This window comes from Polyodon spathula, chromosome 13 (genome assembly GCF_017654505.1).
Source record: "Polyodon spathula isolate WHYD16114869_AA chromosome 13, ASM1765450v1, whole genome shotgun sequence".
In the NCBI taxonomy this organism is placed as follows: domain Eukaryota; kingdom Metazoa; phylum Chordata; class Actinopteri; order Acipenseriformes; family Polyodontidae; genus Polyodon; species Polyodon spathula.
Genome location: NC_054546.1, coordinates 40,920,219 through 40,942,176, shown reverse-complemented (window position 1 = coordinate 40,942,176; position 21,958 = coordinate 40,920,219). Strand labels below are relative to the sequence as shown.

The following is a 21,958-nucleotide window of genomic DNA, read 5'->3' as shown; positions in this document are numbered from 1 at the left end:
CTAGCTGCTTTAGTGCCTCTATTTGGAATATCCCAGACTGTGTTTTACACGGTACTGCAGTCAATTTGCAATAGTTTGTGGAAAGCCACGTTTTATTAGGAAGTCTCCAGAAAAAGATCACAAATAAATGCTGAAAATACATAAATAAAATAAAATACCAAAATAAAATTGCAATAAATAAAAATATGTTTTTCACGTGCATTGTGCGATGAGGGAGGCACATGTGTGCACAGTTGCTGTTGTGTCACCTGTAACAACTTTAGTTTGGCATCAAGATATCAGGTTCTGCATTATGAGGTACATCACTAGAGGGCGCTGTCGCCCAATTACCAGGACCAGGTTTGCAGAAAGTGAGGGTACAGTTTCTGCAAGGTGACTGTAGGCGTGCTGTGTTTTATACTTTTCCCTGTAAATTGCGGTACGCAGTTCAGCGCATCCTCCTCTGTCAATCATATAGGTGGAGGTGAGAATTTAAGACAAACCGAAAGAAAAAATACATACAGGACTGTGCAGTATGTGCCCTGCAGATTATCACAAAACACACGTTTTGCATTTATTGCAGGTCCTCTATAGTTAACATTCAATAATCATTCTTGTTGATTAGGTTGAAGCTCGTTCATTTATTCTGTTCTACCTGGTATTTCATTGCCATTTACAGTGATCTATTTATATCAGATTACCTCAATTACTCGCCATGTCAGTTCAAAACCAAAACTGCATTCATTTCTCCCCAAGGTTTAAGTCTCTCTTAATTAAAAGTGTTCTGCTTTGGCTTGCGTGCAGCTTGTTATTACAGGGTGCAGCTTTCCAACACCTGCTCTCGTTTTCTGTGTTGACGACTGGGCCAGCGCTCCCGACCCGCCGCTAGCAGTGTCGCGATTAAAATATCTATATTTAAAATAGCTATAGATCTGAGCATCACAGTCGCTTCGTTTGTGTGCACCATTGGAAGCGCCTTGTATCTCCTTTTCACAGTGCAAAACCTCCCTGACCCCAAATACAAGGCTCTCCTGCTGAGTGGCAGCGTGAGGAATGGGAGTCTATCTAAAAGCTGTTTCCTCAGGACATCCCCACCTCGGGCTCCAAGGGGTTTGCTGTTTTGTAAGATGTTAATTAAAAAGAGGTAAACAGAGAGAGCTTCCGTTCCTCCACTCCTAAAGCCCCTCTTATTAAAGCTCTCTTATTTGTCAGGGTTTCAGGAGTACCGAGTGAAATCGAGTACCGTTTCTAATCTGAACAATCAAAATAAATTAAAGAATGCAAAAACCTATGTTGCTTGAACCCTAAAAAAAAAAAACTAAACAAAAACGAGTTTCTAAAGTATACCAAAATGAGAAATATAAAAACAACCACTCTGCATTCACCCTCCAATTCCCTTTGTTCCAAACAAGAGCACCCTGCAAAGCAGAAAATACAGAACAATCGTGACCAGACATATCATTTGTTCAGACTGCTTTTTGCTTTTTATTTCAACAACAAAACAACACATTACTTCAACCATTTCACCCAGCTTTCAGGTAAAAGAGCCCACAGCTACGCCTAGTGGATAATCATTTACTCAAATCAAATAATCAGATACTGATTATCACAGTATTTCTTATACTAAAAATAAAACAACTTTAATAAAATGTGCACAACTCTGTATGCGACTTGTAGTTTATTACAGAATAGGACGTTTGGCAGCATTGTATGAATAAGGCAATCTCACTTTACCTTCACCAGGCTTCAATTAACTAAACTCTTAAGAGCCTATTCACTCCATACTGTATATGTAGCTTGTTATACACATACTTTTTTGCTCTGCACAAAGGGACAGCATACTCTCCACAGCTTGCATGGTAAACAATGTACCTTTATTTTGCGTGCCTGTATATATTACAGGATGCTACTCTGATAATTCTGGGAGAGATTATTACAGTGGGGAATACATTTCCAATGGTTATACTGTGCAAATATTATAGTGTTGTTGGACTGCTATGGTGGTCTGCCTTTCACATTTAAGAGGAAGGAAGTTTGATTGATAAATGCATGTTGTCGCGACAGACACTCTGAGAAACCAGCAGGCTGTACACAGAATACAGAATAAGCACAACGTCAATTTAAGCTTTACTTAAGTAATGGGTGCAAAGCTTGTTCACCTGCATTGCATGCACAAAATAGCTACAATGTATATTAACACGTGATCGCTGCACTATGAAAGGGTTCTTGGTGTTCTGTGTGCTGAGGTCTGTGTGTTCTGTATGTAACTGCCTGAATAAACCACATTCCATTTTGTGCAGTTCTCTTTGTCTGGGCTCACTTATTCCTGGACCCACAAGACATAACAGATTACATTACTGTAATCTGATTACATTTTTTAGTAACTGTAGTGGTTCCTTTTTCAGACAGGTAACACATTGATTAAATTTAATGTGAAAAAATAAGTTACTTTTATTTAAAAAAAAAAAAAAAAAGACGTTTTTAAAAAGGTCTATGACTAAAACCAAAATCACCAACGTGCTTTTCATATCATTTTGATAGAAAATGGCGTTGGGTGAATGAGCGAGTGGTTTTGATAATAATTTAAATAATATTTGGAGCAGCAGCCTGACCAAACCGAAAAGCATGTCTCTGTGAAATGTAAACTGTGCGTGAGAAGTAACTATTCAAAGCAATATAGGTAAATTACTGTCACTTATCTGTGCTAGCAGTCAGGAGAAGCAGAACAGTATGCAAAGCCGATGTATTTGTGACTGTGCTTGAGGGGCCGTGGGTACAGTGAAGGGAACTTCTACAGTATGTTTATTGTTCATCCCTTTAAATCACGGGAAGTAATGTTAAAACTGTACAATGCACTAGTAAGACCTCATCTTGAATATTGTGTTCAGTTCTGGTCACCTCGCTATAAAAAAGATATTGCTGCTCTAGAAAGAGTGCAAAGAAGAGCGACCAGAATTATTCCGGGCTTAAAAGGCATGTCATATGCAGACAGGCTAAAAGAATTGAATCTGTTCAGTCTTGAATAAAGAAGACTACGTGGCGACCTAATTCAAGCATTCAAAATTCTAAAAGGTATTGACAGTGTCGACCCAAGGGACTTTTTCAGCCTGAAAAAAGAAACAAGGACCAGGGGTCACAAATGGAGTTTAGAAAAAGGGGCATTCAGAACAGAAAATAGGAGACACTTTTTTACACAGAGAATTGTGAGGGTCTGGAATCAACTCCCCAGTAATGTTGTTGAAGCTGACACCCTGGGATCCTTCAAGAAGCTGCTTGATGAGATTTTGGGATCAATAAGCTACTAACAACCAAACGAGCAAGATGGGCCGAATGGCCTCCTCTCGTTTGTAAACTTTCTTATGTTCTTATGTTCTTATGTTCATTTTATCCCTGAACAGATAACTGACCCGTCTTTAAATACATGCCCAGTATTTTACAGAACAACCAGCAAATGCATTGCTATAACAGGTGTCATTCAGAAATAGTTTTTTGGAGAACCTGCATTTATCATAAATACTGTTTTGTTTTATTAAGTGTTTCTGGGCAGTTTCTTGTTCGTTTAATACTGTCAAAATTATTTTTATTCCTCTCTCTATAAATGGTCCTTTTCACTTTAACTCTTTCTCAAAATTCAAAGAGAAAATAACTACCACTCGGTCTTGCTTAAGTTTATAAAACCTCTGTGTTGTTAAAGGTTTTGATCATTATTAACCAGGGATAACATTTTGTTTTAATAACATTGTATAAATATTCATATCATAGGCAAAGTTCTTATTACCCTGTGTTGCTTCGGCTCTTTGCAGTATTAACAGTGTAATATTGTATATAGCATCCTTTAAAATATTTTTTATAGATGCAGTGTAGCTAAGTGGAAGTACATAAAATATATTTAGAAAGCTGCCTAGTGAATAGCTAGTAGCATGCATTGCAGTCCAGACTTTATCACTGTTTAGAACAGTATTTGAATAATCTTGTCTATTGCACTTTTGATTTATTTGTACCAAAGTAACGAATGTGTATGTATGTCTTTGTTTTTGCACAATGACTGATTTTTGTTTATTTGCTTGTGAGAGCCACCGTATCCTTTTTGTTTTAAACTCACACAGTTCTCTTATAGTAGTTACTTGCATCAGAGTGCCAAGTTTGTTTGTGTGAGCGCTATGGAGTTTGAGAAGTTGCCCGGCCAAAACTTAAAAACAAACAAACAAAAAAAAAAAAAACCCAAACAAAACAAAAAAACACTATGCATTGTAAAATATTTACATAGATAGGAAAGTTAACATGGTCCAATTATACACACAGTTACTGAAGGGGATATTATACACAAAGGACTAAGAATACTCAAATCTAGCCTCCTGGATAGTTTGATTTTTGTGACTCTTGACCAACTGAATGCCTGTTAGTTCATTTTTAAATTTGCTTTACCGAAAATAAATTCTCTTTTCCAAACCCTTTTGTTTGCATTGTGCAAACGTATTAACCACAATTCCATTCGAATGGTATTTTGATAAGGTACGCTGCAGAGCTAACAGCCTGAAACACAGTCAAGCAGGCCTTTGCTTTGTTCCGTTCCACTGTACTGTCAACGAGACAGTCTTTATCAGAAACATCAAGGGCAGTTTGTGCTTGCAGGTTTGCATGAAACGAACAAATGTGACAGTAATGTTTGTTCTGTGGGATAACATTAACTTTCCTGCCCTCTTCCCAAGTTTGCATATAGTTTATCAGTATACAAAGTCATGGATAGATGAGGAACATCAAGAACAATAGATAATTGTACACCTGGTGTGGTTCATACTGAGGCTCAGTCTGCTGTTTACGGTTCTGATAAGACGCTGGACAGTGATCTTGGAGCTAACACTGAGCAGGTTTCGGTGCATGTGGACACTGTCATTAACGCTGGAGCCAGCCCAGAAAATAGGTAAGATGCAGGTTAGGGTTAAGCATTTTACATGTCATGCTAGAGTTGACTTCAAATGAAATGAAATGAAATAAAACCATATTGCCTGTTACTTGTTTTGGAGGAGCAGCACTTGCAAAATGTAAATTGTTCTATAAAATGAAGCCCGTAAATGAATCAAACCCAATGGGGATGTAGTTCTTTCCTCACCCCATTCTCGTGATCATTTGTCAGAAGAGTTGAAATATCAATTAAAATGTGAAATGTTAGAAAGTAAAAAAAAAAAGGTAATAAGATATGAGATACACAGAAAGTTAGCTTCATGTGTAATAGATTTTCTTTTATAATTGGTCAGTTAACTAATTAAGTACAATGTTAATACTTTGTAACGTCCTGGAAGTATTATTGTATACATACATCCTACAATATAGGATCAGAAAGTGTTTGTGGGTATATTTGTAATCGTTTCACTCCTGAATTTTCTGTCAAGCTGGAGAAGAAACTCTTTTATTGATTCTACATGAGAACAGAAAAAAAAAAAAAATCTTTACAAATATTTATGTACTACCTTAGACTAGGACCTAGGAGTCCAGTGAAGTTCCAATGTGATTTCCGACAGCTTATGTTAACATATGCCACTAAAATAAGGCAGGACCTTAAAGGTCTGGCCAAGAGTGAAAGGGTTAATGTATATGGTGCTCTATAGGGCTTTTTTTGCTGTTAGGTCCAGTCCAGGATTGAGGAAAAAAATATTATATAGATTTTTAATTTCTTTTTTTTTTTTAAAGCTCTTGGTTTAGCCAATTTATGTGACTTTTTAACATTTTATTGAACTATTCTAGAGGCTGGTAATCGTAATCAATAATCGTAGAAGAACGTACCTAAATTAACATTAGGTAGACCAACATTAGTGCTAATCAGGATTTGTGAAACTAGCCGTAGATGGTTTTTATTGAACTCTTTAATGCAAACTAGTCTAATTACCTGTTTTAGTTTAATCTAAATCAAATGAGTTACATCATGTCCGAATGTTTTTGGAGTGCGTGTTTAGAACATGTTGGTCTTTTAACAAGAGGTTTGACATGTCTGGGGTTGCTGATGCTGGCATGCATGTCCTTAATATTGAAGGAGTAAACTGAGACTGTGAAAAAAATGGCCTAAATTGTGAGGTGGTCTTTATACAAGGTTATTGAAAAGTGTGGAATGTGGCCAGGTGGTAATTGAATTGTCACTCCTTATGAAAAAGAAACAAGCATGTTTGTGTGGTGAGTGACTGGAGCGAGAGAGAGAGAGGGAGGGAAAGTGTTCAGGGCCGGTGCTACCAAGCCAAAACAGTAAGAAACAAAGAAAGCATGCATTGTGTCAGCTGGGCTTGGGTGCTGTTTTATTTAAACTTTGTTTTGTTCCCAAGTTTTGTTTTCTTTGTAAATGAAAGTGTGCAAAAGCCCTGAACTGCATCTGGGTGTGCTACTCTCGACACTGACCAGCTTTGACTGCTCATTATTGCAGAGTATCTTTAGGGTTAGGTAATGAATATCTTGAAAATAAATAATGTAATATTAACAGAGTTAATATAGTTTTGCATAAATTCTCTTTTGATGTCTTCATTTCTTTGATTTCATCTGCATTTCTTTTGTGTGTGTTCTTTTTGTGTGTGTGTGTGTGTGTGTGTGTGTGTGTATATATATATATATATATATATATATATTACTTATTTCTTTTTTTTGCAGAATCACATTTTTATGGAAGTGTACATGAGTAACACACAATGCTTTGCATGATTCTAATGAAGCTGTCTATTTATCTCCTTGCATTCAGTTTAGTGAAATGCACAGGTATTGTAAATATTGTTCCACTTTCTTTTTTTATCTGATAGGAAAATAACAATGATACAAAACTGAAGGTTTGAAAAACAAATATGTTAATATATGGGTTTCATATTTCATATTTAGGTAATAATGTAATATATTTCCCCACTATGCATAAACACCATTAAATATCTTTAGTCAAATACAATCACAAATGTGGTACATTTTAACTGGTGAAACACAAGCAGATTGATACCCATGTAAGTTACTGCAGTAGTCGCCCCATATTAAGAGAACAATACGTCCATGTAACTTATAGTACATGATACTGAATGATACTGTTATCATGACAGGTAATCCGTATCGTTTAAGAAGTAGCCTGAGCACATTGAATTATCGGATAGACAAAACCATGGCACTGGTTTTCATTCATAACAATCACACATCAAACTGTTTGGTGAAATGTTTAAGTCACTCCTCAGGAATGTATATATATATAATACAGCTATCTGGAGAAAAAAAAACAAAACAACAAAGCTATTTGTAGCTTTGTAATTGTAATGCACACATAGTATTCTTTACAGGGCCAGTTCTAATAACTGTGACAGGCTATAGCAACATAGTCATTGCAGCAAGGAATTAAGAACACCCTCTATAATGCATGAATAACATGGCAGGAAGTTAAGAACACCCTCTATAATGCATGAATAACATGGCAGGAAGTTAAGAACACCCTCTATAATACATGAATAACATGGCAGGAAGTTAAGAACACCCTCTATAATGCATGAATAACATGGCAGGAAGTTAAGAACACCCTCTATAATGCATGAATAACATGGCAGGAAGTTAAGAACACCCTCTATAATACATGAATAACATGGCAGGAAGTTAAGAACACCCTCTATAATGCATGAATAACATGGCAGGAAGTTTTCAGGATCAGCTAAGCATTCATAAGGCATGTGTTAAGCATGCATTACTCATTAATAACAGCATGGCACATATGCACCCTAAAAGCGTCACTAATAGATTAATGCCAATAAACATATTGTAGTGGGTTTTTTTTTGTTTTACTGAAACAACCAATTTGCCTCTTTTTTCTTTTTACAGAGCAGAAGAACGGCCTCATTAATCTCACCATAAGTATACATGGGAAACAAAATGGAACAAAGTTGCAAGCAATCTGGAACGGCTCTAGCATAGAGGTGTTTGACAATGTGTTAAGGAATGACCCCCCAGTGTGCACCTATGGAGATTATAGCTGCTATATAAATTGCACTCAGTTACATAATAAAACTTTTATTTATAATATTACAGACATGGAAACCTCATTTGAATTTTCAGGATTCAGTTTGAAATTCAACTTGTCTCTTGCATCCTGTAAGCATTGCACTTTTTTTGTTTCCCGCGGTATGCTTCTGACCTCTGCTGGTGGGTTGTATGTACAGTGCAGCTACAACATAGGAGCATGGTTCATTCTGCTGCTGTATGGATGCCTGTGTCTTTGGAGTTACAGTAATGCATCTTTTCTATCAAAGATAGTGTTATTTGTTTACAGTTAGCACCAGCATTGAGGTCAATTCCTGCTTTTCAATTCCAATTCCTTTTTCAAATCAATTCCCAATTCCAATTCCCATTCCCTTGTAATCAGTTCCAACACATCACTGATCAACATTGCAATTAGCTGTATTCTCCCCGTGGCAACAAATGACTTCAATCGAAGTCCCTGTTTCTCAATTAAACTGGCTTCAAATGAAAGCAGTTGAACAATCACGACAATTAGGGTGTCTCTTCCTTTGAAGGAAATTGGATTGGGTATTGATTTTTAAAAGGAATTTGAATTCAAATAGTTATTTTCATTCAGTATTACTATTTCTGATTACAATATAACTGCATCATTACTAGTATATTAATTGTATAATTAACAACATATTGACAGTTTGGTTAATGTTATTTGCATGCTCCATTGTAGGTTAGTGTAAGTGGCTGATCACAATTAAAGCTAATGGCTGTATACTGTACAGGGCTACTGGTTTGATCTACAGAACAACAACAACAACATCTGGGATTGCAGAGTCATTATACAATGCTTTTGTGTCCCTTTGTCTGTCCGATTTTACTGAATTAAATATTTGTATTTTTGATTGCTGTCTGACTGTCCTTCCTTGGTTAGTGTCTTGTAGCGTGTTTGCCTCCTCTTCATGTGAGATAACATTATGCGAGTGTAACCACATTGACAACAAGCTTGAAAATCTGGAGAACGAATCAGGAGATCCAGCGACTAGATTATGGGAACTGACAAGCATAGAAAAAGAATGCCCAGGACAGTTAGAACACTGTCAATTGATGTACAAATATACCCAGTAAGTTAAAAGCATCAACTGGGCGATTCTTCCCTTTCATTTTCTTCATTTCAGAGGAATCCCAGTTGAAAGTTCCAGTAATGACCATCGCTGCTCTGTCCTGTGCAGAGTGGTACAGTCTGGTCAGCTGGTCACACTGACTCTACAGTACAAAAGAAACACTGATCTTTTTAATCAAGGAACCAGCACATGTGTTGCCAAAGCCTGACTCTTGCTAGCTCGCTGGCAATTGTTTGAATTTGATAGGGGTGGTATTTGGTCCATTAATTCAAGCACTCAATCAATAAGTATAATGTTAAAATAGATCAGTTTTTATGTGCTGATCAATGTTATAGTGATAACAGATTTGAAGATCTGATACTGTTTATTAGATTAACTATGATGTGAAATCACTAAAAGACTCTTTTGGAGTAAGTGAAAATTCAAAGAAAAGGTGTTTTTTTTGTTGTTAGCAAAAATGTAAACAATATATGTAATATAACACCTGTTTAAATGTTCACTTACACCTGGAGAAGAGACTTTTGAGATGTGGAAAGCTAGTGTTTTTTATATCATAGATAATCTAATAAACAATATGAAACCTTTAACAAAATTAAAAAGGAGTTTATTTTATATTCTTCTTATGTTTCAATACAAACCTACGCACAACAACACCTGAATAAATTGTATAGATTTTTTAATGTTTGTCAATGGGAAAAGTAGACAATTTTTAACAGGCTTAATCCTCTCCTGTTTTTATTTTCTCTTACAGACTGCAAACCTCTAATTTACAGCATTTATCTGATGAAAAATTTGAAGGCACCAGAAAAGACTACAACTTTAATGATATAATAATATTGTCTGTGAATAAAATAAATGTTTCTGAAGAAGGGGAAATGGAAATTCCTGTGCCAATGGTAAACCCTTTAAGAAATGCATATTGGATGAACCCTGCTGTTACAGTGTATATAAACACTCTACAATTAAAATAGGCCCTGAGTTACCTGGGTGCACAATTGTACATTGTTATGTTTCCTAGCTATGTGTCTGTTTTATAATGCATATATGTTTTATTCAAAGATGGCAGGGAAACTTTTCAAACTCTATATAGAGATCACACAGACTATATATTTCTAGAAAGTACACATTTGAAGGGGATATAAAATCAATATATTACCAATATATACTAGTATAACACTTAACCTAAATATGAGTACAATTAGATCTGTGTCTACAATGTATAACAAGTTAACATATGGTCCAGGATGCCTCTTTTTGTTCAAGAGACTTGACAGCATGCAAGCTGCTCTTCTCTTATAGAGGAGAGACTGAGTTGAGGATACTTTACTGTCAGCTAGCTCTTTCACTGTACAATAACACTTGCTTATTTTAGCTCCATTCTTATTGTACCCAGTTTTCCTCTGAGGAGCAGAGGAACTTCACACCAAAAATAACCCTGCCGACCGAAGCAATACTCAAGGGCCAGCAGATGGATGATGGGTACAGAAGGGTCACTGTCATACTTTACAATTCATCCACCCAGTTTGAGGTAAGACGTGCTTCGTGTGCAGAAATAGATGGATCTGTTTGATTTCAATTTCAACTTCAATTCAATTTATTTATATACCAAAAAGTAGTACAATTACAAAGTAATAATAATAATAATAATAATAATAATAATAATAATAATAATACAATCTAAATCAATTAAAGAAAACAGGAAATTAAAAAGAATGATTAAACACAAGATTACAAAAATAAACAAATAAAATGAATTAAAAACAATTATATTTGCAAGTCAGGTTAAGAAGACTAAGCTATAAAAAGTCTTTAAATCTTGATTTAAAAATTTTGACCAAAGAATCTTCTCCACTAGAATAAGGCAATAAGTTCCTAATTAAGGCACTTTCCCCTCTCCTTCTCAATTTTACCTTTGGGAGGCACACAGTCTAGCTATTGTGAAAGACTGAGCCTGTTGCTATAGGAATAATTTTGTCTGTGTTTGTCGAGACAACTGAAATCTCTCTCGACTTTTCCTTTTTCCACAGACTCAAGAGAACATGACGGTTGTAAGTCTGGTGATTAATATTGCAGTCATTCAGCCCCAGAGCAGCATCTCAAACTTGACAACTCCAGTTAAAATGTATTTCCCACTCTATAATATTTCAAAGGTAAGTGTGTGTGTGGGGGGGGGGGCTCGTTTATAGCGCTTGCTGATGAAAAACAGCCCCCACTTGGATGAAAACTGACAAAACCTACCCTATTAGTATTACTATCAATGTGTGGACAAAATTTGAGAAGATGTCTCCTCAAAGATAGCAACTCCTGAAAAATTATGTTGTGGGGACGTCCCCACTTTGCAAAACACCTTTTTAAGAACTAAATATGCATTTTAAAAAACAAAAGTGCTAAAATATTTTTGTTGTCAACTTTCACCCTGTGTGGAATTTTGTCTGACTGGAGTTACAAATAGTAAATAAAAATATAGTGAAAGTCAATGAGAAGTCCCTACAAATATAGGAACAGCAAACATGAGTGTGTGTGCGTGTGCGCGTGTGCGTGTGCGTGTGTGCGTGTGTGCGTGCGCGCACACGTGTGTGTTTAGTGTGCTTCTTTGTTCTGCTTGTTCAATTCAGTTGTCTCAATTCTCCCTTTCTCTTCCCTTTCCCCCCATTTTCAGAACCATAAAACAGAGTGCTTGTTTTATGATGAAACAACAGGTACATTTAATGTTTCTTTTTTATAACACATCCTTACAAAAGTTTCCCATAGTAAAAGCATTGCAAAGTGTACTAAAGCATAGTGAAAGCATGGTAAGGCATAGGTAAGCATTTTAAAGAATAACAAGGCATGTTAAACCATATCCATAAGCATGGCAAACCAGGGTAAGCTATGATAAATGCATAACCAGGGGAAAAGCATATGGAAAAACTGCAAAAAGCACAATGAAGTAGTCTGTCATTGGTCAGTGTTCCGAAAGGTAACCTGAAGAGGCCAGCTTGGGGCTGCATCTCTTAAAATGAGAGTAGGGCACTGGTTAAAGTAAAGCGTGGTTTGCTGGTGTAAATGAATATTGGTTCCCCCCTACATGCATGTTTGTCATTTCTCCTATTTTAATGTATATTTAGCATGTGTAATGCTGGTAAATGGGAGCAATGTTTTTTTGTTCTCATGCATTATTGTAGGTGATACTGGATGGCACAAGGTTAGGGTTAGTGTTAAGGTTAGGGCCAAGGTCAGGGTCAGGGTCAGGATTAATGTTAGGGTTAGGGTTCGGGAAAGTGTCCTTAGTTGAAAATGCATGGATATAGACTTATATGCAAAGAAAGATAACTTTGTTACCAAAAAATAAGGGGGTACAGCTATTCCGAATGTTGGTTTCTAGTTGATTGTCTAGTTTTAAAACAAAAGTAAAGCCCTTGATTCTGTTTTGTTTCTTTATGCAGCGGATAGTCCACAGTGGAGTGACAAGGGATGCCAAAAGACCAGTGAAACAGAAGCAATAACAGTCTGTAGCTGCAACCACATGACTGCCTTTGCTGTGCTCATGGTACTGCGTGCTCAGTTTGATCTTTGAGTCTTTTTCTGCTTCTGTTTTACCCAGATATTCACAAAGGAAAATACTGACAAAACTTTAGAGTGTTTTAAGTGGTTTTTTTTGTTATTAAAGTTATTAAAGTTCAGTTTGATAAACTAATAAATCGTCTTTCCAGATCCCTGAAAAAAAGTCATGAAAATGATTGTGTTTAATTAACCATAAGGTTTTGTAAATATACAGTTAATAATAAAATATGTCAGACTGGGCCCCCATTGATCATAGTGTTCTAGCGCTTCAAGTTCAGTTTTTTTTTCCTTTTCAAAATCCTTGTTTGATTATTGGTTGCAGTTTATTCTGCAGTTTGTTCAATAATAATGTCTAAAGATCACACTAGACTGAGGTTTCAGGTAATGGCTTCTTCTGTGTTTGTCTACTTGCTTTAGTTTGCTTGGAAGAGGGGCCATGGCATTTTAGCCTGGCAGCACAATCTAAATAATATCTAAATGAATATGTACCCTGCATCGTATTTCACAGGTGCCAATAAATGGCATAGATTTGAAGAACTGGGAAATACTGTCAGTTATTTCATACATTGGCAGTGGACTCTCTGCAGCTTTTACAGCAATCTCTGTGCTCATGTACTTTATAATCAGGTGGGTATTCAGTTAGTTCCTTTTCACTTGTTATTGCTCTCATTTTACACAAACTCCAACTTCTCCTGTTACAAGTTTACCACATTAAAAGCACAGCAAAGTGTAGTAAAGCATAGTAAAAGCATAGCAAAGTGTAGTAAAGCATGGTTAAAGCATAGCAAAGTATAGTAAAACATGGTGAAAGCATAGCAAAGTATAGTAAAGCGTGGTGAAAGCATAGCAAAGTATAGTAAAGCATGGTGAAAGCATTTGTAAAAGACCAATGATGTATGGTAAAGCACACTAATAAATATGGAAATCCAGGGTAAACTATGGTAAATACACAGTATAACCATGGGAAATGCATGGGAAAACTGCAAAAATATCATCATAAACTTTTATGAGTGACTTTGAATGTTCTTATAAGTTCCACGTTTATTTTTTTTTAGTTCTCCAATTAAGGAGATAACATCAGTCAAGAAACTATATTTTTTTTTGGCTAGAAGCTGCTTTAATGAAATTTTTTTTTTGCTAGGAACCACAAGCAGGATCATTCGACCACAATCCACGTGTGCCTGAGCGCTGCCCTCTACCTGCTCAACATGAGCTTCCTGCTCAACGAGTGGCTGGCCAACATGAACCAAGACGTTTTCTGCAAAGCCATTGCCATCCTCATGCATTACTTCCTCCTCTGCTGCTTCAGCTGGATGGCCGTCGAGGCCATTCATCTGTACCTCCTCATGATCAAGGTCTTTAACACCTACATCCGCCACTACATCGCCAAGTTATCACTCTTGGGCTGGGGTAAGAGTACAGATGACTTGAATTACAGCACGACTGTTTGGCTAAATAAACATGCGTGTTCCCTTGCACAGTGATTTTGCAATATTTCCCATGCTTTTCCCATGATTATATTGTGATTCATTTACCATAGTTTGCCATGGTTTGTAATGTTTTTTTATGCTTGATATGCTTTACCATTCTTTCACTGTGATTTATTACACTTTGCTAAGCACCTTCCCAGTCTTGTGCACTGAAAACAACAAACAAATAATAATAACAATTATAGATATATATGCTTTATTTATAATAGACAGAGGCTTATTCTCAATCAGTAATACTAATAAATACGAGTAAATGCAGGGTACCCCTAACTGAAAGGCTAACCATGGATTGATTGCAGCCAACCTCACATATCATTCTGTTGCTGGATTTCAGTGAATGCAGGACAGATTCTAAAATGATACCCAGCACAAATAAAAAGTTATTTACTCTGCAGCGTTGTTAACAGAACAGTTATTGAGATCTTTCAACACTTTTTGTATTAGTAAAATATGAGAAGCAAAAAACAAAAGCGTAAGCACACAAATCAATGGATGGAAATTATTTTGAATTATAATAGCATTTCACAGGCGTAACATCGGAATATTGGTGCCTGATATTTTCTTATGAGATCAAGTGGAACGCCATAATTTAACATAGTTAACTGAATAGACTATGGCCATATTAACAAAGTCACCTTTTTGTAAAGCAGAACTCAAACTTGTATGTTACAGATCTGGCAAATAAAAAATACAACTAAGGTGCATGTTGCAGGAGCTCCTAAATTAGTCTCTTTGCTTTGCCCAATACCTCTCAGTTATCTGTTAAAAACTAATCTCATGGTTACTGTCCAATTGCAGGAATACCATTCATAATTATTGGGATAAGCGTTTGTGTCAGAAACGACTTCTACGGGTCTATCAGAGTGACAGTCCACAACTCAACCAACCCAGACAGTAAAATGTAAGTGGCTGGTTTTTTTTGTTAGCTCAGTGCAATTCATCTACATTGCTGATATTGACACTTGTGAAATTAACCATCTTTATTATATATGAAGGAAAGGTGTATCTTTCACATTTTTTTTTTTTATCAGATGCTGGATAACCAACCACACCTTTTTCTATGCTTTAAATCTCTGCTATTTTGCAATCATATTTCTGTTCAACACGGGCATACTCATCACGGTGGCAGCAAAGATCGCTCAGCTGCGGAGGTTTGGAAGCCCACTCCCGAACAGAAGAGCCGCCTGGAAAGACGTCTTCACCGTGTTTGGGATGTTCTGCTTGTTGGGGACAACCTGGGGGCTGGCTTTCCTTGGATTTGGGATTTTCACCATTCCCGTCCTATACCTCTTCAGCATCTTCAACTCCCTGCAGGGTAAGCGCTTGTCATGTCTACAAACATCTCATGTGATCATGTGCAACAGGGCAGGGGCTACATGCAATCCTGCCCATCATGCCCACCTCAAGCTTAACCACTTATAGTGATTATAAAGCACAGGGAAAGCATTGTGAAACATAGGTAAAGAATATTCAAATAGACACATGGCAACCATGACAAACTACGATAAACATGGTTCGGCCTTGTTTTACAACCCTTTTTCCTTTGTTTTTATTTTGCCGTGATTTGAGATGGCGTTGCCATGAAAGACGCTATATCATTTTTTTTTTTTTGGATTGATTGATTGATTGATAAATGCATAGTATAGCCATGGAGAAACTGCTAAATTATAAGCTTTTATAAGCATATGCAAGAGTATGAAGGATGGTGGTTGTGCCAGTTTGATTCTTCTAAAGGGCAGCAGTGAGCAATGCGTGCCTTTTGTTAGTGTGCTTTTCAGTACAGTTTTAAATACCACCACTGTATCAATATTAAAACACGTATTTGACACCAACAAACCTGGGATTTTACTTACAGTACAAGACAAAAAGAGACTCACATACACCACTCTGTTAGTAATGTCAAAGTCTTCTGGAGTGATGTGACCTTTTAGATTAATTGAAGGGTCCCCTTTGCATTTTACAATTCTCCTGAATCCCCCTCCCCCCTTCTTCGTATAACAATAGAACCAACACATTTTATGTTGCCAGTAATCTATGTAATAAATGTACCAGGGGAAGTAAATCTTTAGTGCAGTACTTAAAACATTTACCCCCCCCCCCCCCCCCAAAATTAAAAAAAAAAAATAAGGTGATAAAGGGGAGCAGCAGTGAGGCTTGTAATGAAAGTGAAAAAAAATTCGTGTTACTAAATAGCTATTAAAGTCTTGCTTTCTCGTGGCAGGATTATTCATATTTATGTGGATCTACGCATCAAGAAGATCAAAGAAGCTGAATAACCATGAGACAACCAAGACAACCAATACAGGCAGGGAACCAAGTGCTCTCTTAAATCAGGAGACATGCATTTACCCAGGAGTCAAACTCAACCCCTGCCAATAACCGAGCCGTGTTGTGCTGTATTTCTGTGTAGAAAACTCTATCAGTGTGCTTAGCAAATTGACAGCACAGTAATGTATCATAGAAACATAAAATAAAGAAGCTTATGGATTACTTCATTTAATATTTCTGAGTTTGTGTTTAATAAGCAATATTCTCTTTAACCTTCAGGACTGTAGCTAGTTTATATATATATATATATATATATATAAAATATTTATATCTTCTCACTCTGGAAATCTGGTAAAGGACAGAGTTTAAAACAGTTGCGTGTTCTGCTTGTAATGTAAAAGTGTAGTTTTTTCTGTAGTTTTTGTTTGTCATTAAAATTGGATTGTAACAATTTAATAATCCATGTGGCAGGTTTACTAAACTTTCATCGTTGCAAAGTTTGTTTTCTGAAACAAGATTGTTACTATTATGTTTATTGCATAAACACAGGCAATTTATCTGCATGTTTACAATGTTGCATGTATGCTTTTGTATTCAAAACAAAATGATATTGAAGGAAAATCACTGTTAGACGGTCATGCTGATCCTCCTTATAATGAGACCGTGCTAGTAAAATGGCAATATCATTTCCACATCACCTCATAACTGGTTTTGCTGTATAAAGGATGCCATATGAAGAGGCAGCACTATGAGTATATACATACATATATATTGTTTTAAATACTGGTTTCAAGGCGCAGATGGAAATGTGGCATTTGTTTATGGAGCTGTGCTGGCATTGACAATCCTATTTCACCTGTGTCCTATGCTGGATTTGAACCAGTTTTCTACACTAGAAACACCAAAACCTGGTCAAACAGTGCCTGTAAATCTGTCTCTGCCTTCACTCTATGCTACTGTAAAACATTGTGCTTCTCTGGATTGTTTATTAGTGGCAAGAGTACACTGATGTTTATAGTCACCCTTTATATAATTGATTACAGTTTTAATATTTGAGTACAGAAGACTTTCACAAATTAACATTTCTGTACATGGTGTATTGGTATGTGAAATGCATATATGTAAAACAGCTTTTTAGCCTGTGTTAAAATGAAGTTTATGCTCTATATAAAAAAAGTTAAAATTAATTTTTTCAATTTAACTAGTGTGCTCATTTGTGTTCATTATGATAGACTATATATTGCAGATGATTGTGTTCACCGTGATAGACTTTGCACAGCAGCTGGAACAACATTTGAATTAATGTAAATAAAGAAGTAAATGGATATAAGAGATTAAACTCTTGTATCACTTCATTTTAGCTCATTTGTAGCAGAAATTATGCAAATATTAGAAAGGGGGAAAGGAGTCTGTTTAAAATGCAAACCAGTAAACCTGTTCTCCACCCCCCCCGCCCATTTTATGTGGGGCAATTACAGGAATATATCAAAGCTATGCTAAGGTTTCATCTACAGTCTCCACACTACCCTCTGACTTAAGAAATAAATCTATTTTGATGTTTCAGCAATGACAGTACATTATTCAGCAGATCCACATTAAATAGCAAATTTATATTGTAGAATTGTGATCCTAAATTTTAGGAAGTGAAAGATGACAGTGGTTTAAGAGGTAGAAATACACACTTATTCTCCTACCAAGGTTGTGCTAAAACTTTCTCCCATTATATAGTAAAGTGACAATTATGCAATAGAATTCATGTTGATATGGTTCTTTATTTAATTTTTTTTTTTTTTTTTTTTTTTTTAAAAAAAAAAGAGAGACTTCAACCCAACAAGCTGTTATTTTTCAAAGTCACTTAACCCTCCCCAAAAAAAAAAAACTGACCCATTGACTGCTCTGTATTACAAAAGACAAGTCTCAGGACTATCAGTATATAGGAGAGTTCAATTAAAAAAAAAAAAAAAAAAAGTCATTCCTCTATGTAACATTTCTAGAGGACTTTATCTTCATGGTCAGCTGGGATGCTCTCTTATTGGCAGCTTTAGCAATCGCAATCAGAATGAAGAGAAACACGATGACAAGAACCACAGCACCAGCAGGGAATGCTGCCACCAACAGCAGGTCTGGGGAGAAAAGTCACAAATACACAGGAGTGCACAGAATATACCGGAACTTAACACTGCTTGATATGCGAGAACGTTAGGCAGGCATTCAACCGAATAGCGTTTGAAAGGCGAGGATTCAAGCCTGCCGTTCTTACTCTTGCACCCCATACTTACAAAGTTGCTACATTGAGCACATATAAAACCAATGCACATGGATGAGAAAGTGGTTTAAAAATAAATGTTACAACAAACTAGAACAAAGTGGCAAAAGCAACCTATATTCGTTCAGGATTACAGAAGTTAGATAATGAACTATGTGCAAAAGAAACCAATGCATCTATGACATGTCAAACATTTCTACTGCAAAGAACAGCCTTCTTTGAACAGGTAATTTGGGGTGCCACGTTTATCAACCCCCCCCCAAAAATTAGTCAACACGGGGAGGGAAATACGGTCGTCCCCATCACTAAAGTATGCTAAGGGCTGTTCTGGTTAGTCATTCTCCCACCTTTTGAGGGAACTTTTATAGCACACCACTTTGGATAAATGCTCGTTTCAGACATTTAAGATCAATAGTTATTTTCCAATGCATGATCAGCACATCACAAGCAGGCAACACTTACTGAGTCTTTGGTCCTCTGGCATTTTGACTTTAATGGGACCATATGACACCATTCCCTGGCCCTCGCTCTCGCTCTCCAAAACATGTCTTTGATCCCATCGCTTAGTGCGGCAGATCTAGTGAAATAAACACAGGGTAACTTTAAAAAAAAGTCAGGTCTTTCATTAGTTCTTTTGCATAATTAAAAAGGACATGGTTGGAACAAAGATTTAGACTCTGTCCTGAATAACTGGAAGGGCCAACTTTGTCCACTTCTGGTCAACACAAAGGACTGCGAGGCAGGCTGGCTTGGTAGAACAGTCACACAAGCAGATTTACTGTACGAGCAGAACACAAAGCACTTGCAGCATGCACAGGCAGCGTTCGGGGCTCTATGGGCTTGTTCTACTGGAAGACACGCTACAGCACCATGCAGCAGCTCATTCCTGGTTAGTGCTCTATAGGGCAAAGTAGGCAATAGAAGAGCTACACTCACTGCTATGCAGGTATCCTCGCTGGCTGGTACACAGAGACGCACTCTGCAGTGCAAGTACCACTCAAAGGGATGGACCACAAATCTGAACATTTCAAAGCTGAACTGGACAGAGCTGCCTCCTCCATTTGTATTATGGAACTTCAGTGTCGGATCTGCTTTGCACCTACGTTGGCACACAAAAAAGCAAAACAGTTTATCAACTGGTTTCACAAACCTTAGTCCCAATTGGTTAAGGCAGTCAGATTTGGGTAAGTGACACCAACTAAAACTTGTTTCTAAGTTTCACTGAAGTATTATATAGCACTTGGAGTGTCTAGTTTAACATTTCAAAATGCAAGAACAAGGATTTGTCACTTCCAGGGCCCCCCTTTGTAAATTAAACTATCGTTACAATTCTAACAGTGTTTTATAGGTGATCGAAGGGGACTACAGGACGATCAGAATAGGGACTCTGGGTTTTTTTTTTTTTTCAAAAAAAAAAAAAAAAAACCCAAAGTCAAGCTTCTTTGCAGATTTCATGCATACATATCACCCAAGTCAAAGCAAATTCAAGTGAAACTAAAAGCCAACATATTTTGCCAATCCCAGTACTTTCTACAGTGCATGACGAACCCAGGGGCTTACCCATCCGAGATAAGAGTCTGTTTGGGGCCCACCAGTCCAGCGTTGGGGTCAGAGGACTGCGACGCCCAGCAGTCAATGACACGGACCCGGAAGAAGCTATCATCCTCAAGGATCCCGATCTGTATGTAGACACTGCTTTGGAGCTTCAGGGTGGGCACTGTGGTGTAAGGATCTTTGTAGGTGCCGTCCTTGTAGATGTCAATCCCAACTGTGGCCTCTTTTTGGTTCATTCGAATCACCGAGTCACTGATTAACAAAACACACATCTTTCCTCAGCCATGGGGCAGCAGACAAGTCTATAAAGCCAGTGTCAAAGTAAATGTTGCGCATCCCAGAAAGTCCCTTTGACTTCATACTGCACGCTGTGCTCAATGACATGACTACTTCAGAACGCACAGACCCGTTTAATTCAGTTAGGTAATCTTAAAAGCAAGTGTTCCAAGTCTAGAAACTTGCTCACCTCTTTGAAGGACGGATGGGGATTGGGAGGCTGACCATCCTGTCATAAGGATAGACGCAATGGAACGTCACGTCCACCTGTCGTTTCCTCACTACAACTTCTGTTGGCCAGACTCCAGAACTCAGCACATTTGCATAAATGATATGAGTCTTATTAACCTAGACACAAACATTAGTTATTCATGGAACTGGACTCTGACTACCTTAAGTTTCCTGTTAGGCATCACATGATTTCCATTTTGAAATGACATCTTAGTATGGTAACTGGATTTACACATCTTCCCTTCAGACCTGGGGCCAATTAGAATTGCAAAATTGCAAGCACAATTTCAGCAGACAACTCTGCGGTAATAATTTACCGAAGACTGCCTCTCACCAAATAGTTTTAGCCACCAACACGAAAGCTCTCCGTTCCGGGACAGAGCAAGCCGATCACGCTTACCTGCGGTGTCAGCCCTCCACACATGGTGTAGTTCTCATTATTCATGGCAGCTGTGTAGTACAGTACCCCCTCCAGCTCTTCCTCAATGGCAGTGCAGTTCATATTCAGCAGGTGCAGCATGCTCAGACTGATATTATTGTACTCAAAATACTCCTTCACCACCATCACTTTAAATAAGTCCTTCTCACAGATCACCTCCATGCGCAGCTCTTGGGGGGGGGGGGGGGGGGGGGGGGGGGGGGGGGGGGGGGGGGGGGGGGGGGGGGGGGGGGGGCAAAAAAAAAAAAAAAAAAGCATATTTTTTTTTTTTTTTCCCTTCGTAAACTTCAAATTAAATTTAAATGGAAACAGAGTAGCGGTCAAAACATTGTCGGTTACGGTCACATGCGTTTTCCAACCAATAATATTGCAGGTATGCACCATGCGTTTCCATAGAAGCCAGCTACACAGGAGCAACTGCCGCTAACCGAGTCCAGTTCACAAGTACCAGGATCGACGCACAAGCTGGGATCACAACCTGCGAAGGAAGAATCTCATGGGTTTAACACAGACACCCCCACGAGCCTAGTTTGTCTTCAAAGCCTTTCAGGAAACAATTTTAAACACATGAACAACTGGCCACCAACTACATGGTCTATGCTGAATATCGCAGTACAGTTTTTTTAGTTATTCATATTTAGGGCTTTTTTTGGGGGGGTGGGTGTTTATTAATTGGATTTCAGTTCATTTTTTTTTTTTTTCGAGTGGCTGGAAGTCTTTTTTTGGGGGTGGGGGGGGGGGGGGGGTGTTAAATTGGATTTCAGTTCGTTTTTTTGCCTTTTTCGAGTGGCTGGAAGTCTTTTTTTGGGGGTGGGGGGGGGTGTTAATTGGATTTCAG

The 21,958-nt window shown here is 37.5% G+C and overlaps 2 protein-coding genes across 3 annotated transcripts; one reads left to right on the top strand and one right to left on the bottom strand.

Annotated features, from left to right (window-relative positions):
* Positions 1 to 4,806: 4,806 nt before the first annotated feature.
* Positions 4,807 to 16,634, top strand: LOC121325431 (adhesion G-protein coupled receptor G5-like). 2 transcript variants are annotated; one of them, XM_041267897.1, is made up of 14 exons: positions 4,807 to 4,900; positions 6,610 to 6,714; positions 7,801 to 8,070; positions 8,864 to 9,053; positions 9,805 to 9,949; positions 10,447 to 10,581; positions 11,081 to 11,203; positions 11,713 to 11,752; positions 12,479 to 12,582; positions 13,105 to 13,223; positions 13,738 to 14,006; positions 14,885 to 14,987; positions 15,118 to 15,401; positions 16,308 to 16,634. In XM_041267897.1, the coding sequence occupies exons 2-14, from the start codon at positions 6,648 to 6,650 to the stop codon at positions 16,463 to 16,465; spliced, it is 2,007 nt and encodes a 668-aa protein (XP_041123831.1). In that variant the 5' UTR covers positions 4,807 to 4,900; positions 6,610 to 6,647; the 3' UTR covers positions 16,466 to 16,634. The 2 variants fall into 2 exon arrangements, with proteins under 2 accessions (XP_041123831.1, XP_041123832.1); XM_041267898.1 differs by lacking the exon at positions 6,610 to 6,714.
* Positions 16,635 to 18,126: 1,492 nt separating this feature from the next.
* zpd (zona pellucida glycoprotein d) lies at positions 18,127 to 21,467 on the bottom strand. Its single transcript, XM_041269444.1, has 7 exons — positions 21,460 to 21,467; positions 21,082 to 21,290; positions 20,641 to 20,798; positions 20,181 to 20,426; positions 19,557 to 19,719; positions 19,083 to 19,197; positions 18,127 to 18,477 (listed from the first exon to the last, which is right to left on the bottom strand). Exons 2-7 carry the CDS (start codon positions 21,280 to 21,282, stop codon positions 18,332 to 18,334), a joined length of 1,029 nt encoding a protein of 342 aa, XP_041125378.1. The 5' UTR covers positions 21,283 to 21,290; positions 21,460 to 21,467; the 3' UTR covers positions 18,127 to 18,331.
* Between the last annotated feature and the right edge of the window lie 491 nt (positions 21,468 to 21,958).